A 24,396-nucleotide genomic window follows, 5' to 3' on the forward strand; every position below is an offset into this window, starting at 1 on the left:
CAAATATAAAATGTAAATAGAAAATACAAACACATTTCCTTTTTAAAGTACTTTTAAGAAAAAAAGCAGTGCCGTGGAAGTTTTGGTGCTTTTTTCCTCCCCTGCTGCGGACCCTCACGGTTTGGATCGGGCGGTGGAGACGCGTGTCGCCTGCGGGGGGCGCTGTCCACGGCGGGCGCCCGGGCCTCTCTACCCGAAGGCGACCACGTTTAGATTCTGAGACCGGAAGTGGAGGGTCAACAGGTCACGGCGGCCTTTTTTTTGAGTTTAACTTTTCCTTTTTTGCTGTCTGGTGATCCTCGTCGGTCTTCTGCTTCTTGGCATCGACATCGTCATCCTCATCGCCTTCAGCTGCCCGCTTGCCCGGAGCTGACTCAGCTTCCTCATCTTCACCTCCATCCTCTTCCTCAGCGTCACCTTCTTCCTCCTCCTCCTCCTCTTCCTCCCCACCTTCTTCATCCACCTCATTGCCAGCCTCCTGCTCCCCATTTTCCTGATTAGCATTCCCGTTAGCAGGGGCGTCCCTTCCATTGTCGGCCTCTTCCACAACTTTCTTCTTCTCCTTTACGTCCTTGGTGGTGGTTTCGGAGGCGGTGATGCGATGCAGGGGATTAAAAAGAAAGCGAGAGTTCAGGGACTGTGGCGATGAAGCTGCTGGAGTCCGCGGCGGAGGAGGCGCGTGGCGGAGGCGGACGAGGCACAATGCAAGGATGGCTTTTCAGAGCAGCCGGTGGGGGATATTCTCTCTCTCTCTCTCTCTCTCTCTCTCAATGGTCATGACTTTAAACGTATGTAAAGTGGCACCTGCATAAAGCTTAGTATCTAAAAATGTTAGTTGATGCTATTGCTACTGCTACTAATTATATTAACAAATAGTATTTCTTCAGGTTCATCATGCGCTGAAGAAGTAACTGGTCAGCAGAGATATTAAGAACACATAGCAATCCCTTATCCATTCTCCTAATCTTGCAAAAGTCATTCCTTTCAAACAAGTCCAAAACAAAATGCCTAAAACAATAGCTTTGTAGGAGTCAGCTGCGGCACAGTGAACAGTATGACAGCCTTTGGAACATTATACGTTGGGGGAACCTAGGCTCTGCTATTTAACTCAGTGGCACACAGCTGGACTGCAAATATTAAGTCAGTGCAAAAGTAATTGCGGTTTTTGCCATTACTTCTGACAAAAACCGCAATTACTTGTGCACCAACCTAATACTTTCCCCATTTCTCACTAGTGTGTCGTAACATTTATGCAAACAAAAGCCCTTTATACATTCCAAAGTACAACACATATGAAGAAATATAGATGTTTCAATGCCATTAAAAATTCAGAAAACTCAGAAAATAACACACACCATTTACCCATTACCATTTACCCATTACCTGTCAATAACTTGTCAGATTTGTTTCACATGATATTATCACTTATTTAAAGCGGAGGATGGATATGTGCTCTTAAATAAGTAATGCCTTATATTGGAATCTCTTAGCTTCAAAGGTGAATAAGTTATGCTTTTAAGAAGTTCCAGGAGCTATTTTTTTAATCTAGAATTAAGAACAGATTTGAAAGTTGATGATTGTAGTGTCTGCTGAAATTGTGGGGTCATTCAAGAAGATTGGGAACAGCCAAACGACTTCAGAACTAGCTTGTAAGTCTCATGGCAAAAAAAGTCATTCAGTCTCTGAGCTGTCGATCTTAAACCCTAGATGGGTAACAATTTTGTTGGGGTTAGCTATGTGGAAGGAGGAGTCTAAGAGCAAAGTCAGTCTTGGAATCTAATAAAGTCAGCTTCTGAGAGAGAGAAAGAGAGAGAGAGACAGAGACAGAGAGAAACCGAGACAGAGAGAGGAGGGAGAGAGAGAGATCTTCATTACAGTATTTTCCACAGTAGTATGACTAGCTTTCTTTTACCAGGGCAGCTTGTCTCCAGTTCCTCTAATGCAAAATAAAATTTATATGACTCCTTTAACACTTTGGGATATAAATCAAGTAGAATGGACTGGAACATTCCTCTTGCTCACAGCTGCTTTTCTCTGATTTTTACTAAACGAAGCCGCATATTGCAGCCACCCTGTTCTTCTACCTGTTTTTTTCTCCACTTGCAGATAGCAGAAAGAAGTTTAAGTCTATGCATATCATTATGATGAGTTATTTCAGCTAGGAAATCACTATTGGAAAAAAAGAGACTGTGACTTTTGGTGCCAAAAATAAGCACTTATCTCTTAAAATTTTCAAAGAGAAGCCAAAGTCATGCCACAAGTCTTGGGGTAAGCACATCAGATTTCTAGGTTGAATGTGCAACCTCATTATGCAGTGTTCCTTCTGATGAAACATCTGACTTGGATGCTTTCCCTCTCGCCAGAAAACTTTTTTGACTTTTCTTGTTCAGAATAAAAGAACCTCTGTAACTCTAACTCTATTTCTTTCCCAACAATCACACTTTAAATCAGTGTATTAGAGCAGTGGCTTCATTCCTGTGACTTCCTGGATCACCATTTAGACTCCCTGGATATTAGCACCCCATTTTATTAAGTTTGTTCCTTTGGGGATAGATGAGGGGGTCGGTGAAGGAGCAAGAGCTTTCTATGATCAGAGGAATAAGAAAGCACAATAAAAATAAGTCCCTTCTTAGAGAGTCAAAATACACGTTAAAAACAGTGAGAATATAGAATGGAAGTTTGTTTAAACAAGTTTCACAAACTTGTTTTTTCTTAGGATTTTTTTTTCACAGAACCCTTATTAATATCTTGTGGGGCATTTCAAAAACACAGTTTGGCAAATACTGGTATCAGTCTTTTTTTCTTCAACTCTTAAATATATTGCTCATTCTAACTTTCTATTCATATTTACTTTGGGTGTTTAAAACCATTCATTTCATAATGTCTAACCTCTAGTTAGTAAGCTGTCTAGTTCTCCCCAAAGAAGAAATAGGAAATTATGTTTTATAGTTTATGTTTGCAAAATGCACTGTTTGAATTCATTATCACTAAATTATTTAATAAGATTCTAATTAAGTTTCTGGCGGACCATGTGGAAAACTTAGAGAGAAATTTTATTCTCTAACCTGATGAATGATAGTCATACTGGCATGATACTTCAATCAAACTAAAAAAAATTGCATACATTCTCAGGATGCATTTTCCTTCTCATAGACTGAATATGTCGATTGCATAAGTGAAATACAGACCTTGGACTGTAGAAAACAGTCCAAGGACAGACCTTGGACAAGTACAGACCTTGGACAAGTTGTCTACATAAACTAGGAAAAGATCTGAAATAGCATCAATCAGAAGAATGTTTAGGAGATCCGGTTAAGGATTCAGAAAACCTGGTATTAATTTTATACCTTTACATTTACTAATTCTGTGATGTTGGACAAATTACTCAATTCTTATGGCATTATGAATGATGTGAAGATTAAGTGAGATAATGAATATAAAAGTCCTTAGCACATGACTGATAATAAAGCACATTAAAATGGTAGCTACAATTTTATCCTACTAATGACATAAATTGAGAAGGAAGCTAAAATATCCACTGAAACTGGTACCACTAATGCCTAGAGTGCTGGTGTTGGTCTGAAATTTATGCTGAGTATTAAAATTCCTCTTTTTGTTTTCTTTTTATTTGTTTTCCCTCACAGGCCTTTTTGGAATTTCTTAGGTCACCTGAAATGGTCCTTTCTGATGATACATTAATGTTAATTGTGGAAATAATCTATGAATTTCTATTAAGAAATTATTGAGCTAAATAGCCTTAATAAATCAACAATAATGGAACAGACTGTTGAAATAAATCAACAATAATGGAACAGAGTGTTAAAATAAACCAAAAGCTATCAGTTATCAGGTGTCAGACATCTAAGAGTGGTGTAAAACAATCTATCTGATAGAACATGCAAACTCCAGGTGTCGGAGGATGATAACCAGTTAGATTTCTCTGAAACAGCTTACCCACATTGAGGGTAAAATTTGGGCATCTTACATCCTGTGAGTCTCACCTCCCCTACTCCTTCCTAAGGGAAAGAGCTGGAGGTGCTTCTCTCTTTGCTTCTAAAGAAGATACTATCAGTAGAATCATGAAGAGACCTTGAAATGGACCCTCTGAGTTTAAGGGGAGACAGTAAACTGGTGTCTGAATCCTATCAGTAAAATCCAAAGACAAGAGATGGATAATTGAATGCAGACGAGTGGAAGAGGAGAAATGTCATTGAATCACATTTCAATCTAAGAGCCTGTTGGGGCCAAGGATGGGCAAGTGTTTTCTCTGGTCCTGATATGGATAATGAGGGAGTGAGAGCCAGTATGGGGTGATGGGTTGAGAGGCAGTGGTTAAATCTTGTTCAAGAACAGTCTCCTAGAGAAATGAGAAACATCAGCAGAGAAGAGCTGGCAGTGGACTTTTGAATTCTGATGGAGCTGCTACAGGAGGAAATGATGAGCAGATATGAAAATCCATGTGCCCAGTCAATGGAGGTGGAGGAGGGAGTTTCTTCCAAATAAGAAAGGATTGGTCTCCAAAGAACCAACCAAACCCTCTAGGAGAGGAAGAATCAGCAAATCAGCAATAAACACCTGCCAGACTTAGAGTCTGAGAAAAAGAAAAGCAAACCAGATATTCTTCCCCCAAGCTCCACCCAGATCCCTTAAGCTGTTACTTTAAAATCAGTATCACCTGGATGTAGACTTTCTAACTTCTAAAGGGAGGGTGTGTTTTGTAACTTAAAGTAACATTGGATTTTGCATTGTTGTATTGCAGGTTTACAAGATGAGAAAGCTCCATACATCTGCTATATAGCATAGTGTCTATTGTTAACAATAAGGGATTGTTAAAAATCTGTTAAGGGAGTAGATCTCATGTTAAGTGTTCATAACACACATATACACACCTAATCAAAACAAACAAACATAAAGGCACACTGAAAACTTTTGGAGGCAATGGATATGTTTACATTGATTGTAACATGAGTGCATACATATGTGCAAACTCACCAAATTGCACACATTAATTATGTGCAAGTTTGTATACAAATAGACTCAACGAAGCTGAAAAAGTAAACTAACATTGGTAATTCTTAAAACTCACCAACAAAGTCATAAAACTGCATACATTTTCAACCAGAGGCAAGGAGATATCTTCTGCCATTGAGTCTCAGTAAGTTTCACCTCCCCAAATCCTCCCTAAGGGAAAGACGTGAAGATGCTTCCCCGTTGGTGCCTAGAGAAAATAACTTTAACAGAATCATAAAGAGACCTTGATAGAAGTCCCTTGAGATTGAGGGAACATAACAGACTGGTGTCTGACTTTTATCTTAAAAATCCAGAAGACAAGAGATGAATAATTGAGGGCAGACAAGTGGAAGAAGAGTTACATGCTTGTATAATTCTTCAATCTCGAATCTCAAAGAGTAGAAGACTGAATAAAGTTAGTTTATTAATAATACTAGTATTTACTTAATTGAACCTGTCCCAGGAACTATGCTATGCACTTCGTCCACATTCAATGCTCCTAACAACCACGTGAGATAAATGTTGTTAGCCGATTTTCAGATGAGGCTATTGATGCTCTAAGTCACTCAACTGCTGTAAACAACAAACTGAAATCCAGCCCCAAACCTATGAAACTCTGAACCACAGTTTTTTCCAAGATATTACAAATCTAATCCCAACTTACTTCTAAGTAGAACATATAGCTCTAGAGAGAATATCAATTATTTTCACATGCAAACCTTTTGATCAGAATATTATGAGACTGTGTAATGATATCCTTTTCTCTCTAGAATAAAGATGGTTTACATTTTCTAATGTATCTAATAAAACCACCCCAAAATTTATTTGGTAAAATAGCTCAGTTTTCAGCTCTCCAAAAGATGCTGAATAACAAGAAATTTTTTTAGAATACTTAGAATTGGATTAGACAGAAAATATCCTTGAGGAGGTCTTCCTAAAAGGTAGATAAAATTTTCCAGTTTGATTATATATTATTTTATCCATCAATTTTCAATTATAGTAGCAGGAAGTAAAACAGTGGTAGTCACTGGGAAAGAGGAGGGACACAGCTGAGGAGTCAATTAATCTAAGACTTATCAGAGGCTTTTGACAATTTATAATTTCATTCAGGCTTCCTTTGTCCCATTAAAAAATTAATAAATCCAGACTTTGGTAAAAAGAGATCATTCAAAAGAATTATATGAGAGTGGTAAATGGACATTGAAATAGGGGCAGGGAAACTTTCTGATCAGAAGATCAGCAAATGTCTCAAAAGTTAGGCCAAAAAAGTTTTCTTTTGTAAGGAAGAAAACACAAGGCAGTAGAGGTGTAGGGGAAGTGTGATGCGCGGGAAGGGTGGCTGCAGAGAGCGGATCAGAGAATATTTTACTCTGAGGTCAGCCCATTCCGTGAAGGGGCCATTAAGGAAAGGCTGTGGGCTCGCTCAGGCTGAGGGTGGGTTTGCAGAAGGATGGAAGATTAACCAAAGGTTGGTCAACAACTATTTTGTTACATTGATCAGTGGGGAAAACAGTTCAACGAATCATCTTGGAAGCAAAGAATGGGAATTTTGTGTGAGTGTGAGGGGGTCTCTGTCTAGCATCCTAAACAAGTGGGTGCCATGAGTCTTACCTATGTCCTACAGGGAAAGGTGTTTGGTTTTTTTTTTTGCTTTTTGTTTGTTTGTTTGTTTGTTTTTTCAATAGGCTAGGCCATTTCCCAGAACATAAAAGGGTGGGAGTATTCTTGATCCTGGCTTTTTTTTGTAGGAGCACAGGGCTCAGGTAATACTCAACATTGTATCTTAAGGATCTATATGTTGGTAAGTGCCAATCTATATTATATAGTGAAAAGCAACTTCATTTTAGAAAAGATCCACAACTGATTTCAAAAAAAAAAATAAACCATGAAGCTATCAGTTTTCTTTGATGCTACAATTCAGCAATCTTAATGTGGAGCCTCACTCACATTAATTGGTTTACTCATCTCTTCTGAATACTAATTGATGCTATACTAATAATAGTTGCCATTTATTGATTTCTTTATGCAAAGCACTGTTCAAAGCATCACATCTTTTATCTTCTTTAATCTTCATAGCCTCAGTAAATTTCAGTTACTGTGACTAGAATGATTTTCAAACATAGAAAATTACACCTAGAGAGGCCCAAGTTCCCAGAGCCAGTTTTGTAATCCAGGGACATTAGAGACCAAAATCCAGTCCCTAACTGTTACAGCAAACCATTTCCCATAATGCACAGAGAGAGTGGGAGGGCTTTGTCTCTTCGGTCCCATATCCTAGAAAATAGCACTTATTTAAGCATAATTCTAATGTGTGTATCTTTGTTGGCTAGGGCTTCTATAACAAAATGCCATGCAATGGGTGGCTTAAACCACAGACATTGCTCACAGTTCTAGAGTCTGGGAAGTCCAAGATCGGAGTGCTGGCCAATTCAGTGGTTTCTGGTGAGAATTCTCTTACTGGCTTTTAGATGATCTTCTTCTTGCTGTATTCTGACATGACAGAAGGAGGGAGTGGGGGGTGGGGAGAGAAAGAGGGAGAGAACAAGCACAAGCTCTAGGTGTCTCTTCTTATAAGGACACTAATCCTAGAGGATCAGGGCCTCACTCTTAAGATCTCATTTAACCTTAATTACCTCCTTGGATACCCTGTTTCTAAATGTAGTCACATTGAGGGTTGGGCTTTCAAAATATGAATTTAGGAAGGATTAAATTTCTACCCACAGCAGGGTATGAATTGTAGAAATTAGAAGATAACTATTCACTTATTTTTTTCTTAGAGTAATTGAAAAGGCAGTAACTTTATAGTAACTTTTACAGTAACTTTAGTATACACAATTGTAATAATTGTATTTAGAGAATTCCTTTGGATAAATTACCAGATACAGCATACTATTAAGCCATCTCACATTTTTTCTCTTATCACTAACCCACTTAGCCTACACAAACCCAACAGTACAACCCACATTTCCAGCATATTTCATGTATCTGTAAATTTTTCCAACAATTATGCATTTTATACCTTCCTAGAAAAATTTTGTAATTTATATTGGATCAGAATTTCTGGAGGAGTCAATACTGAATGTGTCTGAAACAACAATTTTCGCTTTCCAATTTAAAATATCCTGTTTCTCTCTATGACTTAAGATACACTATCTAGACATGGGTCTCCATGCCAAAAGCTAAACAGCAGGATCCCAAATGGAAAGGCAATTCATTAAAAAAACACACACACACACTTAGGCAATCATTTCTTGTACATAATTTGGCTAAGGGGAAATAAATGTCTGCTTCAAGAAAGAAAGAAATTGAGAAAGAAATAATTGGACAAGGGAATCCCAAATTATATGGGTAGAGAAAGGAATTAGAATGCAAAGCAATTTCCAAATAGATTGAGTGTGAGAGGGTAACAAAACTTAGCTTAATTCTCAATAAAAATATCTGTGGAATATAAATTGAAGCCAATTTTAAAATTCTCAGTCAAGGGATTAGCTGATGTTCATTATATCTATCTTTTCTCCGCAATCTCTATGTTTACATTCCAGACAGTTTGACAAGACTAGAGTTATGTCTTTTGTTGTCATAATCCAAATAATCATCAGTAAAATTATTTCATAGATTTCTCTGCAGTGGAAAATCGAGATTATGTTTTGCCATAATTAATCAGGCTTAGAGTCAGTAAATGCCCATGACTATCCTCTATCTGCTGTCAGATGTATTTTAGTAAGTGATTGCAAAGTCCTTGAACTACAGACACAAATTTTGGTTATTGGTTCAGTTAGCAATAAAGCATAGTGTCTTTTCTTCTGTGATATTTTAGTTTTTCTAGGTAGTTAGGGAAGATACTATGAGACTGCTCATTGCTATAGATCCCATGTTCATCATTATCTATCTGAGTCCCTTTGGGCTCAGAATATTTTATACACTTAATAGTTTTTCAGGCTTCTTGAGATATGTTACCTATCTTTAGTTATTCACATGTTGAAACTCCATTCAGTACACTGATTTTCAGGGTACTCCACTTTCTGCTAGAGCTGTGTTCCTAAAGGCTTTAAATAATTCAAAACTTACCCAATTCAAGACTTAGCCTGATAAACTAGGTTTTATATTTACCAGCTAAAGAGGGTAATTCCACTTGAAAAGACATAGTTACAATTTACACAACCAGCTATGAGATCAAATTAGTATTTGAATTTAATTTTTAAGATGAGAATGGTTTTGCACAAAGTTGGAGTTTTTTATGGTCTATGTCACACTATTTCAATATAGGTAAATCACATTTATATAAAATATAAACATGGTAATTATACAATTGTGTCATAAGAGGTTCGTAGTAAGCCACAAAGTCATAGACGTATGAGTAAACTTAAGAGAAAGATGTTGAATAAATTATGCAATAATTATTGAACACTAGCAATTATTGATAGAATAAAAGACCCCTTTCTTATGCCAAACTAAAGAACATCCTTTAATCCATGAAGGAGCCCAAGCAGCTTGAGTAGAATCACACACACACACACACACACACACACACACACACACACGCACACATCTCTTTTTGTTTCTACCATTCTCCAGACATTTCCATTTGCAACAATGAATGATGATTGGGTCTGCCTTTCCCCTTCTTTTTTCTTCACTTTGCTTATTTTTCTCTTCCTGTTTTTCTGCCACAATGTAATATGCTAGACCTAACTATTTTCCTAAATAGCTGCCATTTACTGAGACCCCAAGAGCTACCACCATGTGCAGTTAGATTGACACATACACTAATGATTGAACTCCCCACAAGAAATACTACTAGCTGACTAAGTCTATAACCAGAGTCAAAGGTCATCATAAAGTTCATTTACCATTGTGGAAAACTGGAACCAATGCCTGGCTCAGACATGAATGACAACAGGTAATAACGTGGTCATCTAGGGATAGGATAGCAAATGGATTTCAAATATTGTGAGAATTCAGATTGACAAATGGAATATTACAGACTATTGTCTTGAAGATTCAAAGGCAGCATTGATAACAAGTATCCCAGGACGGCTGAGTGATGCTGCCATGGGTGTAGACAGGGGATTCCAGGGATATACACCATGGAGTTGAAACTTGAATTGATGCCTCATGTCACATATTGGGTATCCTTGACTTAGGTGGTAAGTAGATAGATGATGCCTAATGCCTAAACATAGGAATATTTGTCAATGTCCAGGTTGATTGCCAAATACTTGGAGATCAACCTCTAATGGGTTAACCACAGAAGACATCGAATGCTACTGCTAAAAACTCAGACTACGAACCCTAACCTCTATACCAATTAGCATTGTCTAAATATCTGGTCACCATTGGCTGCATGTCTGGAGTCTCACCTACCCTCAGTTCCCAAAATATGGGTACTTTCCCTAGAACTCCTAACAAGCAAAATGTTTACTCTCTAGAACCAATGGGGAGGATTTCTTTCTGCCAAGAAAGAGCAGAGCAATGTGGTGGGAACAGCAGTGGAGCGAGTCAGGACTCTCAGATGTTGGTGAGGTTGTGGAGAAAAGTGAATTCTTATACACTGTTGGTGAGATTGCACATATATAGTTCAGCCCCTGTGGAAAGCAGTTTGGAGATTTCTCAAATAACTAAAATTATAATTGCTGTTTGACCCAGCAATCCCACACTGGATATATAACCAAAGAATAATAAATTGTTCTACCAAAAAGACACCTGAACTCATATGTTTATTGCAGTACTATTTATAATAGCAAAGACATGGAATAACCCCAGCTGCTTATCAGTGGCAGATTGGATAAAGAAAATGTGTACACATACACCATGGCATACTACGCAGATGTAAAAAAAAATAAAATTTTGTCTTTTGCAGCAACATGGGTGTAGCTACAGGCCATTATCCTAAGCAAATTAAGGCAGAAACAGAAAACCCAAATACTCCACATTCTCACTTATAGGTGTGAGCTAAACATTGGGTACACAAAACATTGTGAACACAAAGATGAGAATAATAAACACCTCCAAAGGTGGGGAGGGAAGAGGTGAGCAAAAGTTGAAAAGCTATCTGTTAGACACTATGTTCACTGCTTGGGAAACAGGATCATTAAAAAAAGAGGAAAGACAAGGGAGGAGTAACTGAGAAGAGGAGAGAGTACTAAAGTACATGATTTTTATGGCCCTGCTATCAGGTTTTGGAATTCCAGCACTGTTTCTATGTGCATCGCCACATAATTTCCCAGCTAAAGCTAGCAATTATGAATTTCTCTGTATTTCCCATCAGTCGTCAACAATTTGCTAAAAATAAAGCAAACTAATAGTTTAATTTAAATTTACCAAACGATATGCATACATGACATCAGCCGACACTTTCCATCACATACATTACCATAAATTTATCATTCTATTTAAATTGCTATGATAATAGAGTAGGCATTGATGCATATGTAAGTCTTCTACTGTTTTAAGAAGTACAGTTTCTTATCAGGGGCCTGTAAACTACAGCCACAGGGAAAGTCCATCCCCTCTGTTTTTTAAAGTTTTATTGTCGCATAGCTATAATCATTTACATATTGTTGACGTTTTTAACCTTACATTATTGCGTAGTTGTGACAGAGGATATGGCCTGTAAAACCCTAAATATTTATTATCTAGTCCTTTACAAGAAAAGTTTTCTGACCCCAGTTCTGTGCTATCAATTTCAGTAAAACAGCATCAGCTTATTGTAGTTCGGAAATGCTAGAATGACTTCCAAGGGGAAATAAAAGGAGGTGTACAGTGATAGAAAAGTGCTCACAGTGGTCAGCCATAATCAATGCACTGAAGGAAATTAAAGCCATTGATTGCAGGGAAAATTGTCAATAAGCAAAATATTTATTAAAAACAACAACGACGTAACTATGTTTTTCTTTTGATATTAAGAATAGAGTATATAGATGTGCGTAAAGAGTTTATTGCTTTGGGGTTCTCAAGTACTTGGCTGTGGGTTGATGAGAAAGGAATAAATTTCTTTTTTGATCTATTCCTATACATGAAAGGAATATAAATTAGCCTATAATCTAAAAAAATTATCTAAAATAAAATTACGCCTTTAAAGTGATCCTTAAAAGTGAAAACATTTGCATGACAATAAAATTTTAAACACTAGTTTTCAGTCTATATTATTCAGTGGATGTGTTCAGTTTTCTTTACTTGATGTTAGCTAGAAAAGGTCGGTTTTTTGTTTGTTTGACTTTTTATTCAGCCCTTCTTATTTGTGATGTGGATGAGAAGGTTAGAGGTGGACTTTAAAATGATGGGATGTCTGCCAAGACGTCATTTATGGTCTAATGGCTCTTTGAGTTAGTTAACTTCAGTTAGGGTTGTCAGCGGGGAAATTTGATTGGGATATTATGTTTGATTTCTCCTTGTAGTTCACCTGAGGACAGAATCCCAATGCCTTCTTTATCAGACACTAAAGCAGGAAGAATGTGAGTCATTTCCTCCGGGTTCCCTGATCTTTCACTCTGATGGGTCTCTATCTCAAACTTGCTTTTGTTTCCTTCAACGAGAAGGAAAATAAAGCTACTCTAACCTGAAGTTACTAAGTCCCCAAATTATACCTGTTCTTCACTACCTGTAGGCTTCTTAGTTTTCTTTCAAGTTAGTTCTTCCCCCTTCCTTGCCTCTTTTCCCATTTTGAGTTCATTTTAATGGTTTTCTTATGAATAAAACTAACCTTACTCAATTCTTCATTTTTTTTTGCATTTTAGCTTTCATTTACAATTGAGTGATGCCTTTTTGAGTGAGCTCTGAAAGATTTGTGCAAGATTTGCCTCCCAGTTTTACACAGCAGATTGTTTAAGTGTAGGAGAGCTTTTCCTGCATATTATTTTGTAGTCATCATTTTGCTTGTATCCTAAAAGACATTTCAGCACAGTGGTTAAGAACTCCGAGGACAGTATTCAAATCCTGACTCAGGGCACTTGCTTGCTGCACAAAGTTATTTACTTTCTCCATTCCTAAATATTCACATCTGTAAAGTGAGGATAATAACAGTACCTATCTCATTTGCCTATTTGGAGGAGTACCTAAGGTAATGGTTACAAAAGGCTTAGAGCAATGCCTGGCCAAGTGTAAGTATTTATTACTACCAGGACTTACTGGTAAGATCATGGATGCACACTCTGGACATTATTTCTCCCAAAGTCATCGGAGCCTCTTTTCCTTACTGGGGAGAGGGACACTCATGTTGGGTACTGATGTGGGATGGGGAGGCAAGTTCCTTTTCTTATACTAAGATTGTTACCCCGTTCTTTCCACTGATGTGTAAGGGGATACAAACTGGATGGCTTTTGGGATCCCTTCACTTATTAAAGAGGAAGTTTAGGAAGAAATGCTCTGCTCTGAACCATCTCCTGCCAGATGCCTTTGAATGTAATGGACACCGTGATGATTGAAGCTGCTGCAGCCATCTTGTGAGAAACAGGGGAAGTAAAAAATAATCATGGACATGCCAGTGACTGTCATTTTGGAACTGAAACAACCCAGCAAATACTGTCTTGTAGGCTTCTTGTCATGTGAGGAAATAACTTCCTATTTGTTTAGGTCAATTTTAGTCACAATTTTCTCTTCATGATAGATAAAAATATTTCCATTGTACAGAATCATCTCTTCTACATAACGACATCTGCTTTTTGAATGCATAGATCTCTCCAGGGGTGCATTCAACCACTCTATGATAAACATTTGAGTTGGCATTTCTGAAATACATATCCAATGATAAAGATTCTCACCAGTGGTTTCTCAGTCTCACTTCAAAATAACATATAATATGATATTTTAAAAAATAAACTCAAGTGTTTCAGTAACTGGATAAGAAAATATCGCAAAGAAAAGTCAGTGTCCTTCTCAAGGGTGGGTCTTGGAACAAGTATCCCTGTATCCAGAGGTTGGCTCTACTGATCAAGAAATACTCATGCACCAGGTTAGTGTGGGTCCACCTGGGTGCCCTTGTTTGCACTGTAATAAAATCCAAATGAAATCTTTAACTGATTTGCATATGTTCCTAAAACATTTTTTCGGCCGGGAGTGGTGGCTCACACCTGTAATCCCAGCACTTTGGGAGGAGAGGCAAGCAGATCACTTGAGCTCCGGAGTTTGAGATTAGCCTGGGCAATGTGGCAAAACCCCATCTCTACAAACAAACAAATAAAAAAGCACAAAAATTAGCAAGGTACAGTGGCATGTGCCTGTGGTCTCAGCTACTTGGGAGGCTGTGGCAGGAGAATTGCTTGAGCCCAGGAGGCGGAGGTTGCAGTGAGCCGAGATCACGCCATTGCACTACAGCTTGGGTAACAGGAGTGAAACTGTCTCAAAGAAAAAAATATTTTAAATAAAAAAAGAAAGGTAACATTTTTTTAACTGGCAACATTTACGGACTACATTAAACATCGCAGACATTAAAAAAAGATGAGATGTTTATTAATAAGGTTGTAATTGAAGAAAAAATAAACATCTTCTAGTTTTCCAGTTTTCCTGAAGGGCCAGAAACAAGATGCAGCACATAAAAGATATGTCTGCAAATTATGCATAATTTTTCCTCATCTGAGTAAGGATCTGGAAAAGAATCAGACATATTCCTCAATTTCTTCCATGGGATTTTAATAAGTCCTACTATTAATTAAATTTTAAGGAGTCTGCATTTAGAAGATAACTGAGTTAAACAAAGTTAATTACATTCTTTAAAATTATACAAATAACACATGAATATTATCTTATTACAAAAAAGACAAAAAATAACACTTTAAAAAGTTCTTCTTGGGCCAGGCTTAGTGGCTCATACCTGTCATTCTAGCAGTTTTGGAGGCCTAGGCGAGATTACTTGCGCCCCGGAGTTTGAGACCACCCTAAGCAACAGTGCGAGACCTGTCTCTATATTTAAAAAAAAGTCCTTCTCATCTCTTTCCACTCTCAGTTCCACTCTAGTCTACAAAATAGCAATGTTTGCTACCATATTAATGAGTAGGCATCAGACTTTTTTTCCTATGATGGTACGTATTCACATGTGTACTGCATAGGAAAAATGTATATGGGCATGTGTGTGTGTGTGTGTGTATCGAGTGGCTGTTTACATAAATAACCCCCATATTCTCTATGTATTTTATTTTATAAGCGTTTTTGTGACCTTTTCAAGTAACAATATCTCTTAAATATTTTGTCAGTGTATATAGATAAAATTAAATCATTTTGAAGGTCAGCACCATGATGTGCTGTCATATCCTAATTTCTTGAAACATTCTGCATTCTTGCCTGTTACAATAGTTGCAATAGACCAACAATTTCTACTCATATTAAATTAAGGAGATTTTCTCAATTTCAGTTTAGAGAACCATCCTCTATCATCTTAGCACTTCCCCTTTCCCCTGTATCAGAAATCTCTTTTTATGTGCAGTAGTCATATCTTGGAGTTTCTGTAGCATATATTTTAATGCTAGAAGTTCTTAATGTTTTTAAATCCTTCCTTCTATGATTTCAAGTGTTTCCTCCTTCTCACAAAACCATAGTAGGAGTGAACTCTTCAAGCTTTTTGAACTTAGATATGGATGTGGAACTTGCTTTGGCTAGTCATTTCTTGCAAAAACTTTACAAGCCAATGGTGACCTTCCACGTTCTCCGCCTCATGCCAGATGATCCTAGAAGCAAGTGTTGAGTTGGAGCCTTCATTAACCTAGGTCACCGAGTGACAATGATAAACTAAGTACTAGCAAACCTTTATTAGATTTATAGCCTGATAAATAAATAAATGTTTGTTGTGCTAAACTACTGTCGGGATTATTTGTTATTTCAGCATAACCTAGTTAAGCTTAACTGATGCCACTTCACATTCTTTGGCTTCCAACTTCACTTACTTTCATAAGAAAACTTCTTGGTATAACTGTCTATCCTGTATTTACTTTCTCAACTTTATCTTTTTCCCATGACAGTCATTCTTCAATTACCACCACTACTCTAAAATTGCTTCCAATAGCCCTAATACCATTCATGTTTCCAGATTCAAGGGTTAGTTCTCAGTCTCTAGCTTGACGTCTCACAAGTATTCACCATGGTGAAAATTATTTTCTTTTTTTGCCTTCCAGAATACCACATTCCAATAGTTTTCCTCTTATCCACTAACCAAACCATCTGAGTCCTCTTGGTTTATCTCATACAATAGCCCCGAGTGAACTTTAAAAAACATTAACTTTACCATATTACTTTCCTGCTCAAAATCTTCCAAAGGATCTATAGCATATTAACATCCATGCTCTTCATCCTGGCCTGAAAACCCTGCATGATTTGGCATCCACCCACTAATATGTCCTCATTGCATTCCACTCCCCTCCCTACACTCCAGCCACACACACCTCTCTTCTATTTCAAATATGCCAAGATAGCAACCAAATTAGAGTCTTTGTACTAATTGGTCCCTCTGCTTGGAATGATTTTAATGCGTATACTTCCATTGCTGGTGTGTTATGCAGTTTTTAAAGAAGGCTTCGCCTCTTGCTATTTTCATACCTTAGTATAATCCACTCCTTTGAGTATGCCCTGGAATTAGTGACTTGCTTCTAATAAACATAATACAGCAAAAAATGAGCAGATGTCACTTCTGAGATTAGGTTACAAAATTCCATGACTTCTGTTTTGCTAGCTGAATTTCTCCATTGTCTTCTTGGCTTATAAGATCTGATGAAGCTAGCTACCATATTGGAAAGGCCCACATGGCTAGGATCTGGCTGACTGCCAGTGAAGAATCAAGGCCTTCAATCCAGCAACTTGCCAGCAACTGAACTCTGCCAACAGCCACATAAGCTTGGAAGCAGATCCTTCCTCAGTTGATCCTGAGGATGAGATTATAGCCTTGGCCAATGTCTTAATTTTAACCTGTCATAGACCATGAAGCAGAGAACACAGATAGATCATGCCTGCATTTCTGATCCACACAAACATTGAGGTAATATGTATGTGTTGTTTTAAGCTTCTAAGTTTTACCTTAAACTTATTGAGACCAAACTCAGATTTATAACTCAGATTAGATAAATAATATCATTGGCTTCTTCTCATGCAGGTATTGACCTAAATGTCAAATAATTAGAATGCTCTCCTCTACAACTCAACCTAAAATTGCTGCTTCATCCTCACTAACAAATATCTCAATTTGCTTTCTTTATAGCTTGTTGCTGTCTTATGACAAAAACTGCTAGTGGTAACCAAAGAGCTCTTCTCTCCTACTTCCTCATTAATAGGGCTGCTGCACACATGATTTAAACACCTAAATAAAATGAAAATAATATTAATATTAAACTCACAAATTTATTATGAAGACAAATAAGAGAAGGCATGCAAGGTTCCTGGTACACAGTAAAGTACCTGATAAATATTTGCTATTGCTTGTGTATTTTTTCCATTATTTATACTGTAGCACTGCCAGTTTCATTTGTTTGGGGACAAATAATTTTGAGTTTCTCCTGTTGCCAGATGACTATCTTTGTGGACAGAATTCATTTATGATACCATAATGTCATAGACATTTAGATCTAGAGGGGACATGTAACAATCAACTAAAGTTAATATTCAACAACCATTTATTGAGTAGCTATTCAGGACTTGGCTAGGAGTTAGATAAAGACTCCAAATGGAAGAGGATGTAAGTTACAAAGATACATTATTCTGCTTTTAAAATACTATAAATGGACTTAAAAGACTTGGCAAGTGCAGCCTCACCTCCCCACCTCCACAACCCTTAGACCCAATTGCCAACAGTAGACTATGTGCTTCTCATGCTCAGATGTGCCAGGCCGTTTGACAATGGCCACTCTGTGGGTGTCCACTGCTCATGTTCCCTGTGGATGTGGGCCAGGAGCATCAAATACTGTCTTTATGGATGCTGAGCCCCTCAGACAGGAGGTGATGCCAGCTTGCACAGAAAAAGTTCTGGCTAGGCCTTGCAACCAGATGGTTGGCCGCAGGCCCAGCTACATTTTTTTCTCCATTTAATTTCTGGTCTGAAAGTTACTGTTTCCAGTGGTGACCTGGGGACCATAAATTTTGAGGCTTGTTGATGAGTTCTGAAAAGTACTTTGTAAATAGATCTTATGAAATGCATTGAGCACTTAAGTCCCAGACACAGCAGTGTTTTCGAACGTTATCTCATTTAATCCTCATACCAAATTTCTGATATAGGTGTTATTGTTATATCTACTTTACAGATAAGAAAACTGAGGTTTGGGGACATAAAGAAAAAAATTAAAAACAGTCCCTTGAAGGAAAGCTATGAGAATGTTGTGAATATTTAATATTTTCTTTCTTAATAAAGTCTAATTTAATATGTAGATTTTTGTCCCTTAGAGCCTAGTTGGTAAAATAGAAGTTAGAAAACAAATCTGACAAAATTGGCACTAGTATTTGACCAATCACATAAAAATGTTATGTAACATGCGGTAGCATATAGTAGATACACATCAACACTGTACACAGAATATAAAGTTATTTTATTATTTAATCACATAATGCAAAGGCAATACTTTCGATTAATTAAGGGTGGGTCCACAGACTGAAGTTTCTTTTTGCTCTTTAGTCATTAAAAAATACTCATGTTGCATCATCTAAGATTTCTACTTTCCTTACAGAAGCAAAGGTCTTCATTTACAGCTTTAGTTACCTTACAGAAGCAAAGTCTTTTTACATTTTTATAATTGCCTTCTCCAATTATTTAAAACTTTCATATACCTAAAGCTACAATAATTTCAGCCAAATGCCTTTTATGACTTGTTTCCTGGAACATACACATGACTTCAGCTTCTCAATGTTTGAAAAGAAGAAAGCTTAAAGTTTAACATCTAATTGTAATAAATGGGTTTGGGAACAAATGCAACTTACTCTTAGGAATGGCACAGATGGTGATTAATCTGCACTATTTCTTAAAGGAGACTGGTGCAGAGGGCACACCTTGGGCCACTGTTTACTTACCTTTAAGATCACATTTCTTTCTATTGACATCAGCATCACATGAACCAATGTTCTGGATTTTTCTTCATCATTATATTCCTAGAATATTCCCTTACTAATAATTCCTATGTCCCACTGGCTTGCAGAAATGAGTAGGGATACTTTTACAATTGAGAAGAAAACACAAAGTATACTTAAAAAAGTCATTCATTGTCAAAGAAAATTCCACATATGTGGCTTGATTTCATTGGGAATTATTAAAAAATGCAAGGTATGCTTTCCCTGTATTAGGACTGTTAAATGGAACACTCTGGGATAATGGAAAAGTTCATTATAGGCCTTTTCTCCCTGTTGGGTTGTTTCTAATCTTATCAATTTGTAAGATGGTTTTATATATTCTGTAGCTACACTGTTCAATATGTCCTCATTCATTACATGTGGCTATTGAGCACTTTAAATATGGCTAGTAAAACTGAGGAAGTGAATTTTTCATTTTATTTAATTTTAATTCAATTTAAATAGCCATGCATAACTTGTGGCTATGATATTGTCTAAGGCAGATCTACATCTATTATTCCGGCTGACTTAAATACAGGGCTTCTCAAATACAAGGCCAACTTATTTGATTGCATATATGACAATGTAATGTAAGTTACCAGAATGATTTCATGTAACGATAGAATATTTCTTCTTAGGTTTAGTAAAAGAGGGTGTGTGAGATAAGTACATGTCTGCACACAAATATATGCTAGCTATGTAATAAGTTATTCACCACATCTCTAGATAAATTATTTTCATTTTGGTTTAGGGGAGTTTGAGCCTTGTTTATGGGTGAGAAAAGTCAGAAGGCAAATACTTTGCCATCAGGATACAGACAGACGAATTCTTGCTTGGAATAACATAAAAATGTACGTAAATATTCACATTCTTACCAATGCTCATGAAATGAACTGATGAGAAAACAGAAATATGCAAAATAATGCAAATATGAAAGCAGATCAACTGGCAAGTCCTGCTGTTTGACATCTAATGATCATTGCATAACTACCTGGATATAGGAATGTTATTTAAATCATGTCTGCTAAGTCTACCTAGTCAGCTTCCCGGTATATTCAGGAGTTGGAATCCTTACTAGCCCATGAATTGCCTCACCCCCCAACTTGGAAATCATGTTTTGAAGCCTGATTTACATCAGAATCTCCCAATCAGCACAAGTATAGTGGACTGAAAGTTTTCATGTAGAAATAATCTACTGATATCTGTAATGTTGCAAAAATATATATGTGACCAAGAAAGATATAATCAAAATATGTGTTTGCATTATTTTACCGCTACTTTGATATTTTAGTGTTTTGGGGGGGGGTAGCATTTAAAATGTCTGCTTTTAACAAAAATATTTTAAATGTACAATAATTGTAGAATATCTTTTATAACATGAACTGGCCATGTTTTCTGCAAAATTCAAGTAAATGCAACTTTTCCATCTGAATTGATTTTAATTATATGAAAGAACAACCCCCAGATACTATTTGGACACGGAGGAGAGATAAGTATAAGGTATCTAACGAGAGTCAGCAAACCCTTTTCAATGTAAATCATAGCATTATGTATTGTCAACACTAGTAATTTGTCTGAGGGTAGAGGGGATGAGTCTAATGAATACAAAGATTAAATATGTGTTTAAAGCTATAATATACTAAAAATTTTGTAGTATTGCAGTTTTGCATCCTGTGAAAAATCCTCATTGGAGAATCACACATTGAAATTTTTTCAAATGCTCTTGTTTCTCCGCTCACTGGCTACTCAATTTGATGGATGTTATTAAGTTACGTTCAGCCAATTAATATCACACAAGAGAATAAACCAATTACATTTGGATCTTCCCTCTTGTGGAATCTTCAAAGAATAAGTGTTTTTCATCGAAAGAGCCAGGAATGGTAGTTTCTGCATGACGGTAAAGATGTTCTGTGCATTAAAGGGAAATGAAATAAAATGCTTTAACGAAGAAACACTGAACGTTGTGCTTTGTGAGACTGATAAACATGCTGAAGTTGGAATTGCGATTTAGATTTATGAATCAACAGCTCCCAGAGCAAGTGGCTTGTGACCCACTTTCCTCAAGAGACATCAACATGTGTTTTGCATTAATTTGTCCTGATAGCCTCTTGTTGCTAGCAACTTTTGTGGGAGTAGAAAACACTTTGCCTTTGCCAACCATGTGTGTCTCTCTCCTGCACCCCTACCCTTTTTTATGCGAAGCAAAATGAGATAGCTTCAGTTTTACAGTGATTACTAGACACCCAACAATTGAGGAACTTAAAAAAAGTTCATAATTGGCTTGTTTTAAATAGAGCATCTTTAAGGCTCTTGAAGTCTTTATTGATAAATTTTAGCAATCTTTTGGCAGTTATTTTCATTTAAATTATATTGTTGAAATGCCCATTTCACAGATTGCAAAATATGTCTCGTGGTTGGGACATGAACACAAAGAGGTATTATGAATATTGGATTATCTTAGAGATAGTTTTCTTGGCCTTTATTTTAAAGCCTATTCACAAATATTTGTCTAAGTGATAATATTGTAGATATATGATGAACACATGATTTTGACTGCTTTTTAGCCAACAGTTACTAAATTGTAGTCACCAATATATAGTACAGTTCTATATTCATATAAAAGCTCATTAGAAGGGTGTAGAAACTTCTAAACTAGCTGGGTCAAATTTCAACTCTTCCCTAAAGTCAGTGTTAGAAAGTACTACCAATGGACAGGGACATAACCAAAGAACAACAAAAACAAGAAAGTTGGGAAAGGCTAAAATCTGGAGTTTCAATACATTCTACAATGAACCAGTGAAAACTCTATAATTAACTTTATATTTGATCCTGGCAAATAAGCTATGTACCACATTAAAACAAAACAAAACACAAAGTGAATTAAAACAACAGTCAAAGACCTCACAATATTATTTTTCAAGTGTTTGAAAACCACCACTCAAATAGCTTAAGCAATGAGTGGATGCATTATTATAAAACTATGCCCTTATCCAAGTGCTTATGTAGGGTATATTCCATGAATATTGCACCAACTTTTTCTTTTAAGAGGTAGTAATTCCTTGAATCTATTCTCCTTCCTATTTTGGGTTCATCTTCAGGCTAGTAGCAAGATGGTTGTAGAAATTTCAGACATTATTTCCAAGGAGAAACCCATTAAAAAGCAGGAAGAGATGTGGGTTTTTGCATACGTTCCTTTATGTGGGTGAGGAGGCATTATACAGGAGCCCCCAACAGACTTCTTTCTTATTTCATTGATGAGAATTAGGCCACATGTTCACTCTTTAATCAGTTGTTGACAGGAGAAACTGGGTTCCAAAAATTGCCTTAGACAAATCAGGAGTGGCTTTTGACCTAAAGACGTTGCTATATTCACATGGAAGGGAAAAACATGCAGGGAGCGGGTGAACATGCAAAAAATAAAGTGAACCTGTGGATAACTGAGGGCCCACTTTGTTATACCGTTTCATATAAGTGACTTGAGCTTCAATGTATTGTTGGTATCTATGAGGGGTTCTGAAACAAATCTCTGGTGAATACACAGGGTCTATTGTAAGTCTTATGTATTCTTGAAGTGATTTAATTGTTGGCTTTCCAGCTTCCTTTTGCAGTCTGAAGTCTTCTTTATGCATCTGGGAATATTAAAACGGTTGGATTAGAACAGACTCCAGTCCACAGGAACTACAGTATAAGCGATGAACTGGTTTTTCACAATTCTATTGCCTAACAGGAGAAGCTGGACGCACTATATTAGTTTATCTTATTCATGATCTGCAGGATTTCTTCAGAAGTGCTCTCTTAAAGTCCTAACTAACTGGCTGTGAAGGTAACGATTTCATCCTCAAACACTATCATCAATTACTGACTTTTAAAGGCTCTCTTCAACAATTTCGCTATCAATAGAAACCACACACCAATGCATAGATTTTAGTGACAGGTATTTCTATGGAATGGAGAAGGCATTATGTACAGGGTGGTTCAACAAGATTGGCAAGGATTTAAACCTTCTCGTAAAGAATATTTACATATTAATATTACATATTATAGGTTGGAACTAGGTTTCCTGAGACAAAAGTTGTCTGGGTTAGTGTTTTTATTTTGTGATATAGTTACATTAATATTAGAAAAAATTATATGCATTCACTAATGCTAAAATTTCATAGTGCAGGTTTGAACTTAACGTCACCATCCTAGACCACATTATGAGATGCTATACAATGGTAGGCATTTGGTCCACTTTTGTTGTAGATATTCATTCTCATTCAGCAAATACCAATTGAAATAGATTAAACTTTTTATGATAATAAATCAATCATCATTTATTTAAAAATAATAAGACATCACTATATGTGCCAGTCAAAATAGACTTCTGACAACAGTTGGTTATATTTCTGTTTTACTTGAAAGTAATGAAACATAGCTACATTTGGATTTCCTTTTGTGTCTTACTACCAATCCCATTTTCCCTCCATTTCTAGAAGAAATCACTCTTAAGACTTTGGTGTGAAACCTTTCTGGTCATTTACCATATATTTCATTAAAAATATTTCCCACAAATTTCTTGATGAAAAATTTATGGCCTGCGTTTGTTTGCTTGTTTTAATGACAGTGCAGCTGTCATGAGATTGTGCCTCATAGACCTCCTCTGACAAGGGGAGTAATTGACCAAGAGGCTCAAGTGCTGCACTTTGAAATTCACTGTGGTGGTTATGCTAAGGCCAAGCCTTCTATCAGGTGCTTCCTGCCAATGAATGAGTGCTAAGAAGATACTAATGCAGCCTTGCTCTTGAGACATGTCTGTGAACTTTGTCTTAAGGACTTCCCATTGACTTTCTTGAACATTTCTTAGACAAGCAGGGGCTATAGGTGTCTTCCACCCAAACTTCTCTCCCTCCTGCACAGTGTCAGACTAGCATTACAGTCTGATGACTTTACCAGTTTTTGTCAGCTCCCTTTTTATTTCCCTTCATATGGACATTTCCTCTTATAAAATCTTTGGATGTTTTATTCTCTCTTGGTGACTGCTTCTTGCATAGCCAGGACTAACAGAGATGGCCTCATACAAGGGGAAGACTTCTCCAATTAAATGACTTAATAATATATTAATTTTTGGCTATCTAGTAAATTCTATATAGATCTGCTGTATTTTTTTTAAAATTGACCTACAGGATTCAGTTTTATGAATCTATTACAGCTGACTTATCTATTCCCTTATTGATGGGTATTTATCTTGTTTTGATTTTCTTGCTATTATGCAATATGCTTCAATGAACACACTCGTGCATGTCATATTGTGCACATGAGCAAGAGTAATTCTAGTTACAAACCTAGAATTTAAATTATTGGATCAGAGAGTATAATACATGATCAATTTTCCTA

The 24,396-nt window shown here is 36.7% G+C and overlaps 1 protein-coding gene across 1 annotated transcript; it reads right to left on the minus strand.

Moving 5' to 3' along the window:
- Positions 1–244: 244 nt before the first annotated feature.
- LOC100968457 (prothymosin alpha-like) lies at positions 245–13,186 on the minus strand. The gene is made up of 2 exons (XM_055111050.1): positions 13,138–13,186; positions 245–714 (listed from the first exon to the last, which is right to left on the minus strand). The coding sequence occupies exons 1-2, from the start codon at positions 13,184–13,186 to the stop codon at positions 245–247; spliced, it is 519 nt and encodes a 172-aa protein (XP_054967025.1).
- Between the last annotated feature and the right edge of the window lie 11,210 nt (positions 13,187–24,396).

Source organism: Pan paniscus, chromosome 2, assembly GCF_029289425.2.
Source record: "Pan paniscus chromosome 2, NHGRI_mPanPan1-v2.0_pri, whole genome shotgun sequence".
Lineage (NCBI taxonomy): Eukaryota > Metazoa > Chordata > Mammalia > Primates > Hominidae > Pan > Pan paniscus.

What these genes read in the sequence shown, in the direction of transcription:
- LOC100968457 (XM_055111050.1), bottom strand. Translation starts at nt 13,186, where the DNA reads ATGACTTTGGGAGAAATAATGTCCAGAGTGTGCATCCATGATCTTACC. An exon ending in GTGCATCCATGATCTTACCA is followed by an intron (nt 715 to 13,137) that starts GTAAGTCCTGGT and finishes TGCTCTGAAAAG; the next exon opens with CCATCCTTGCATTGTGCCTC.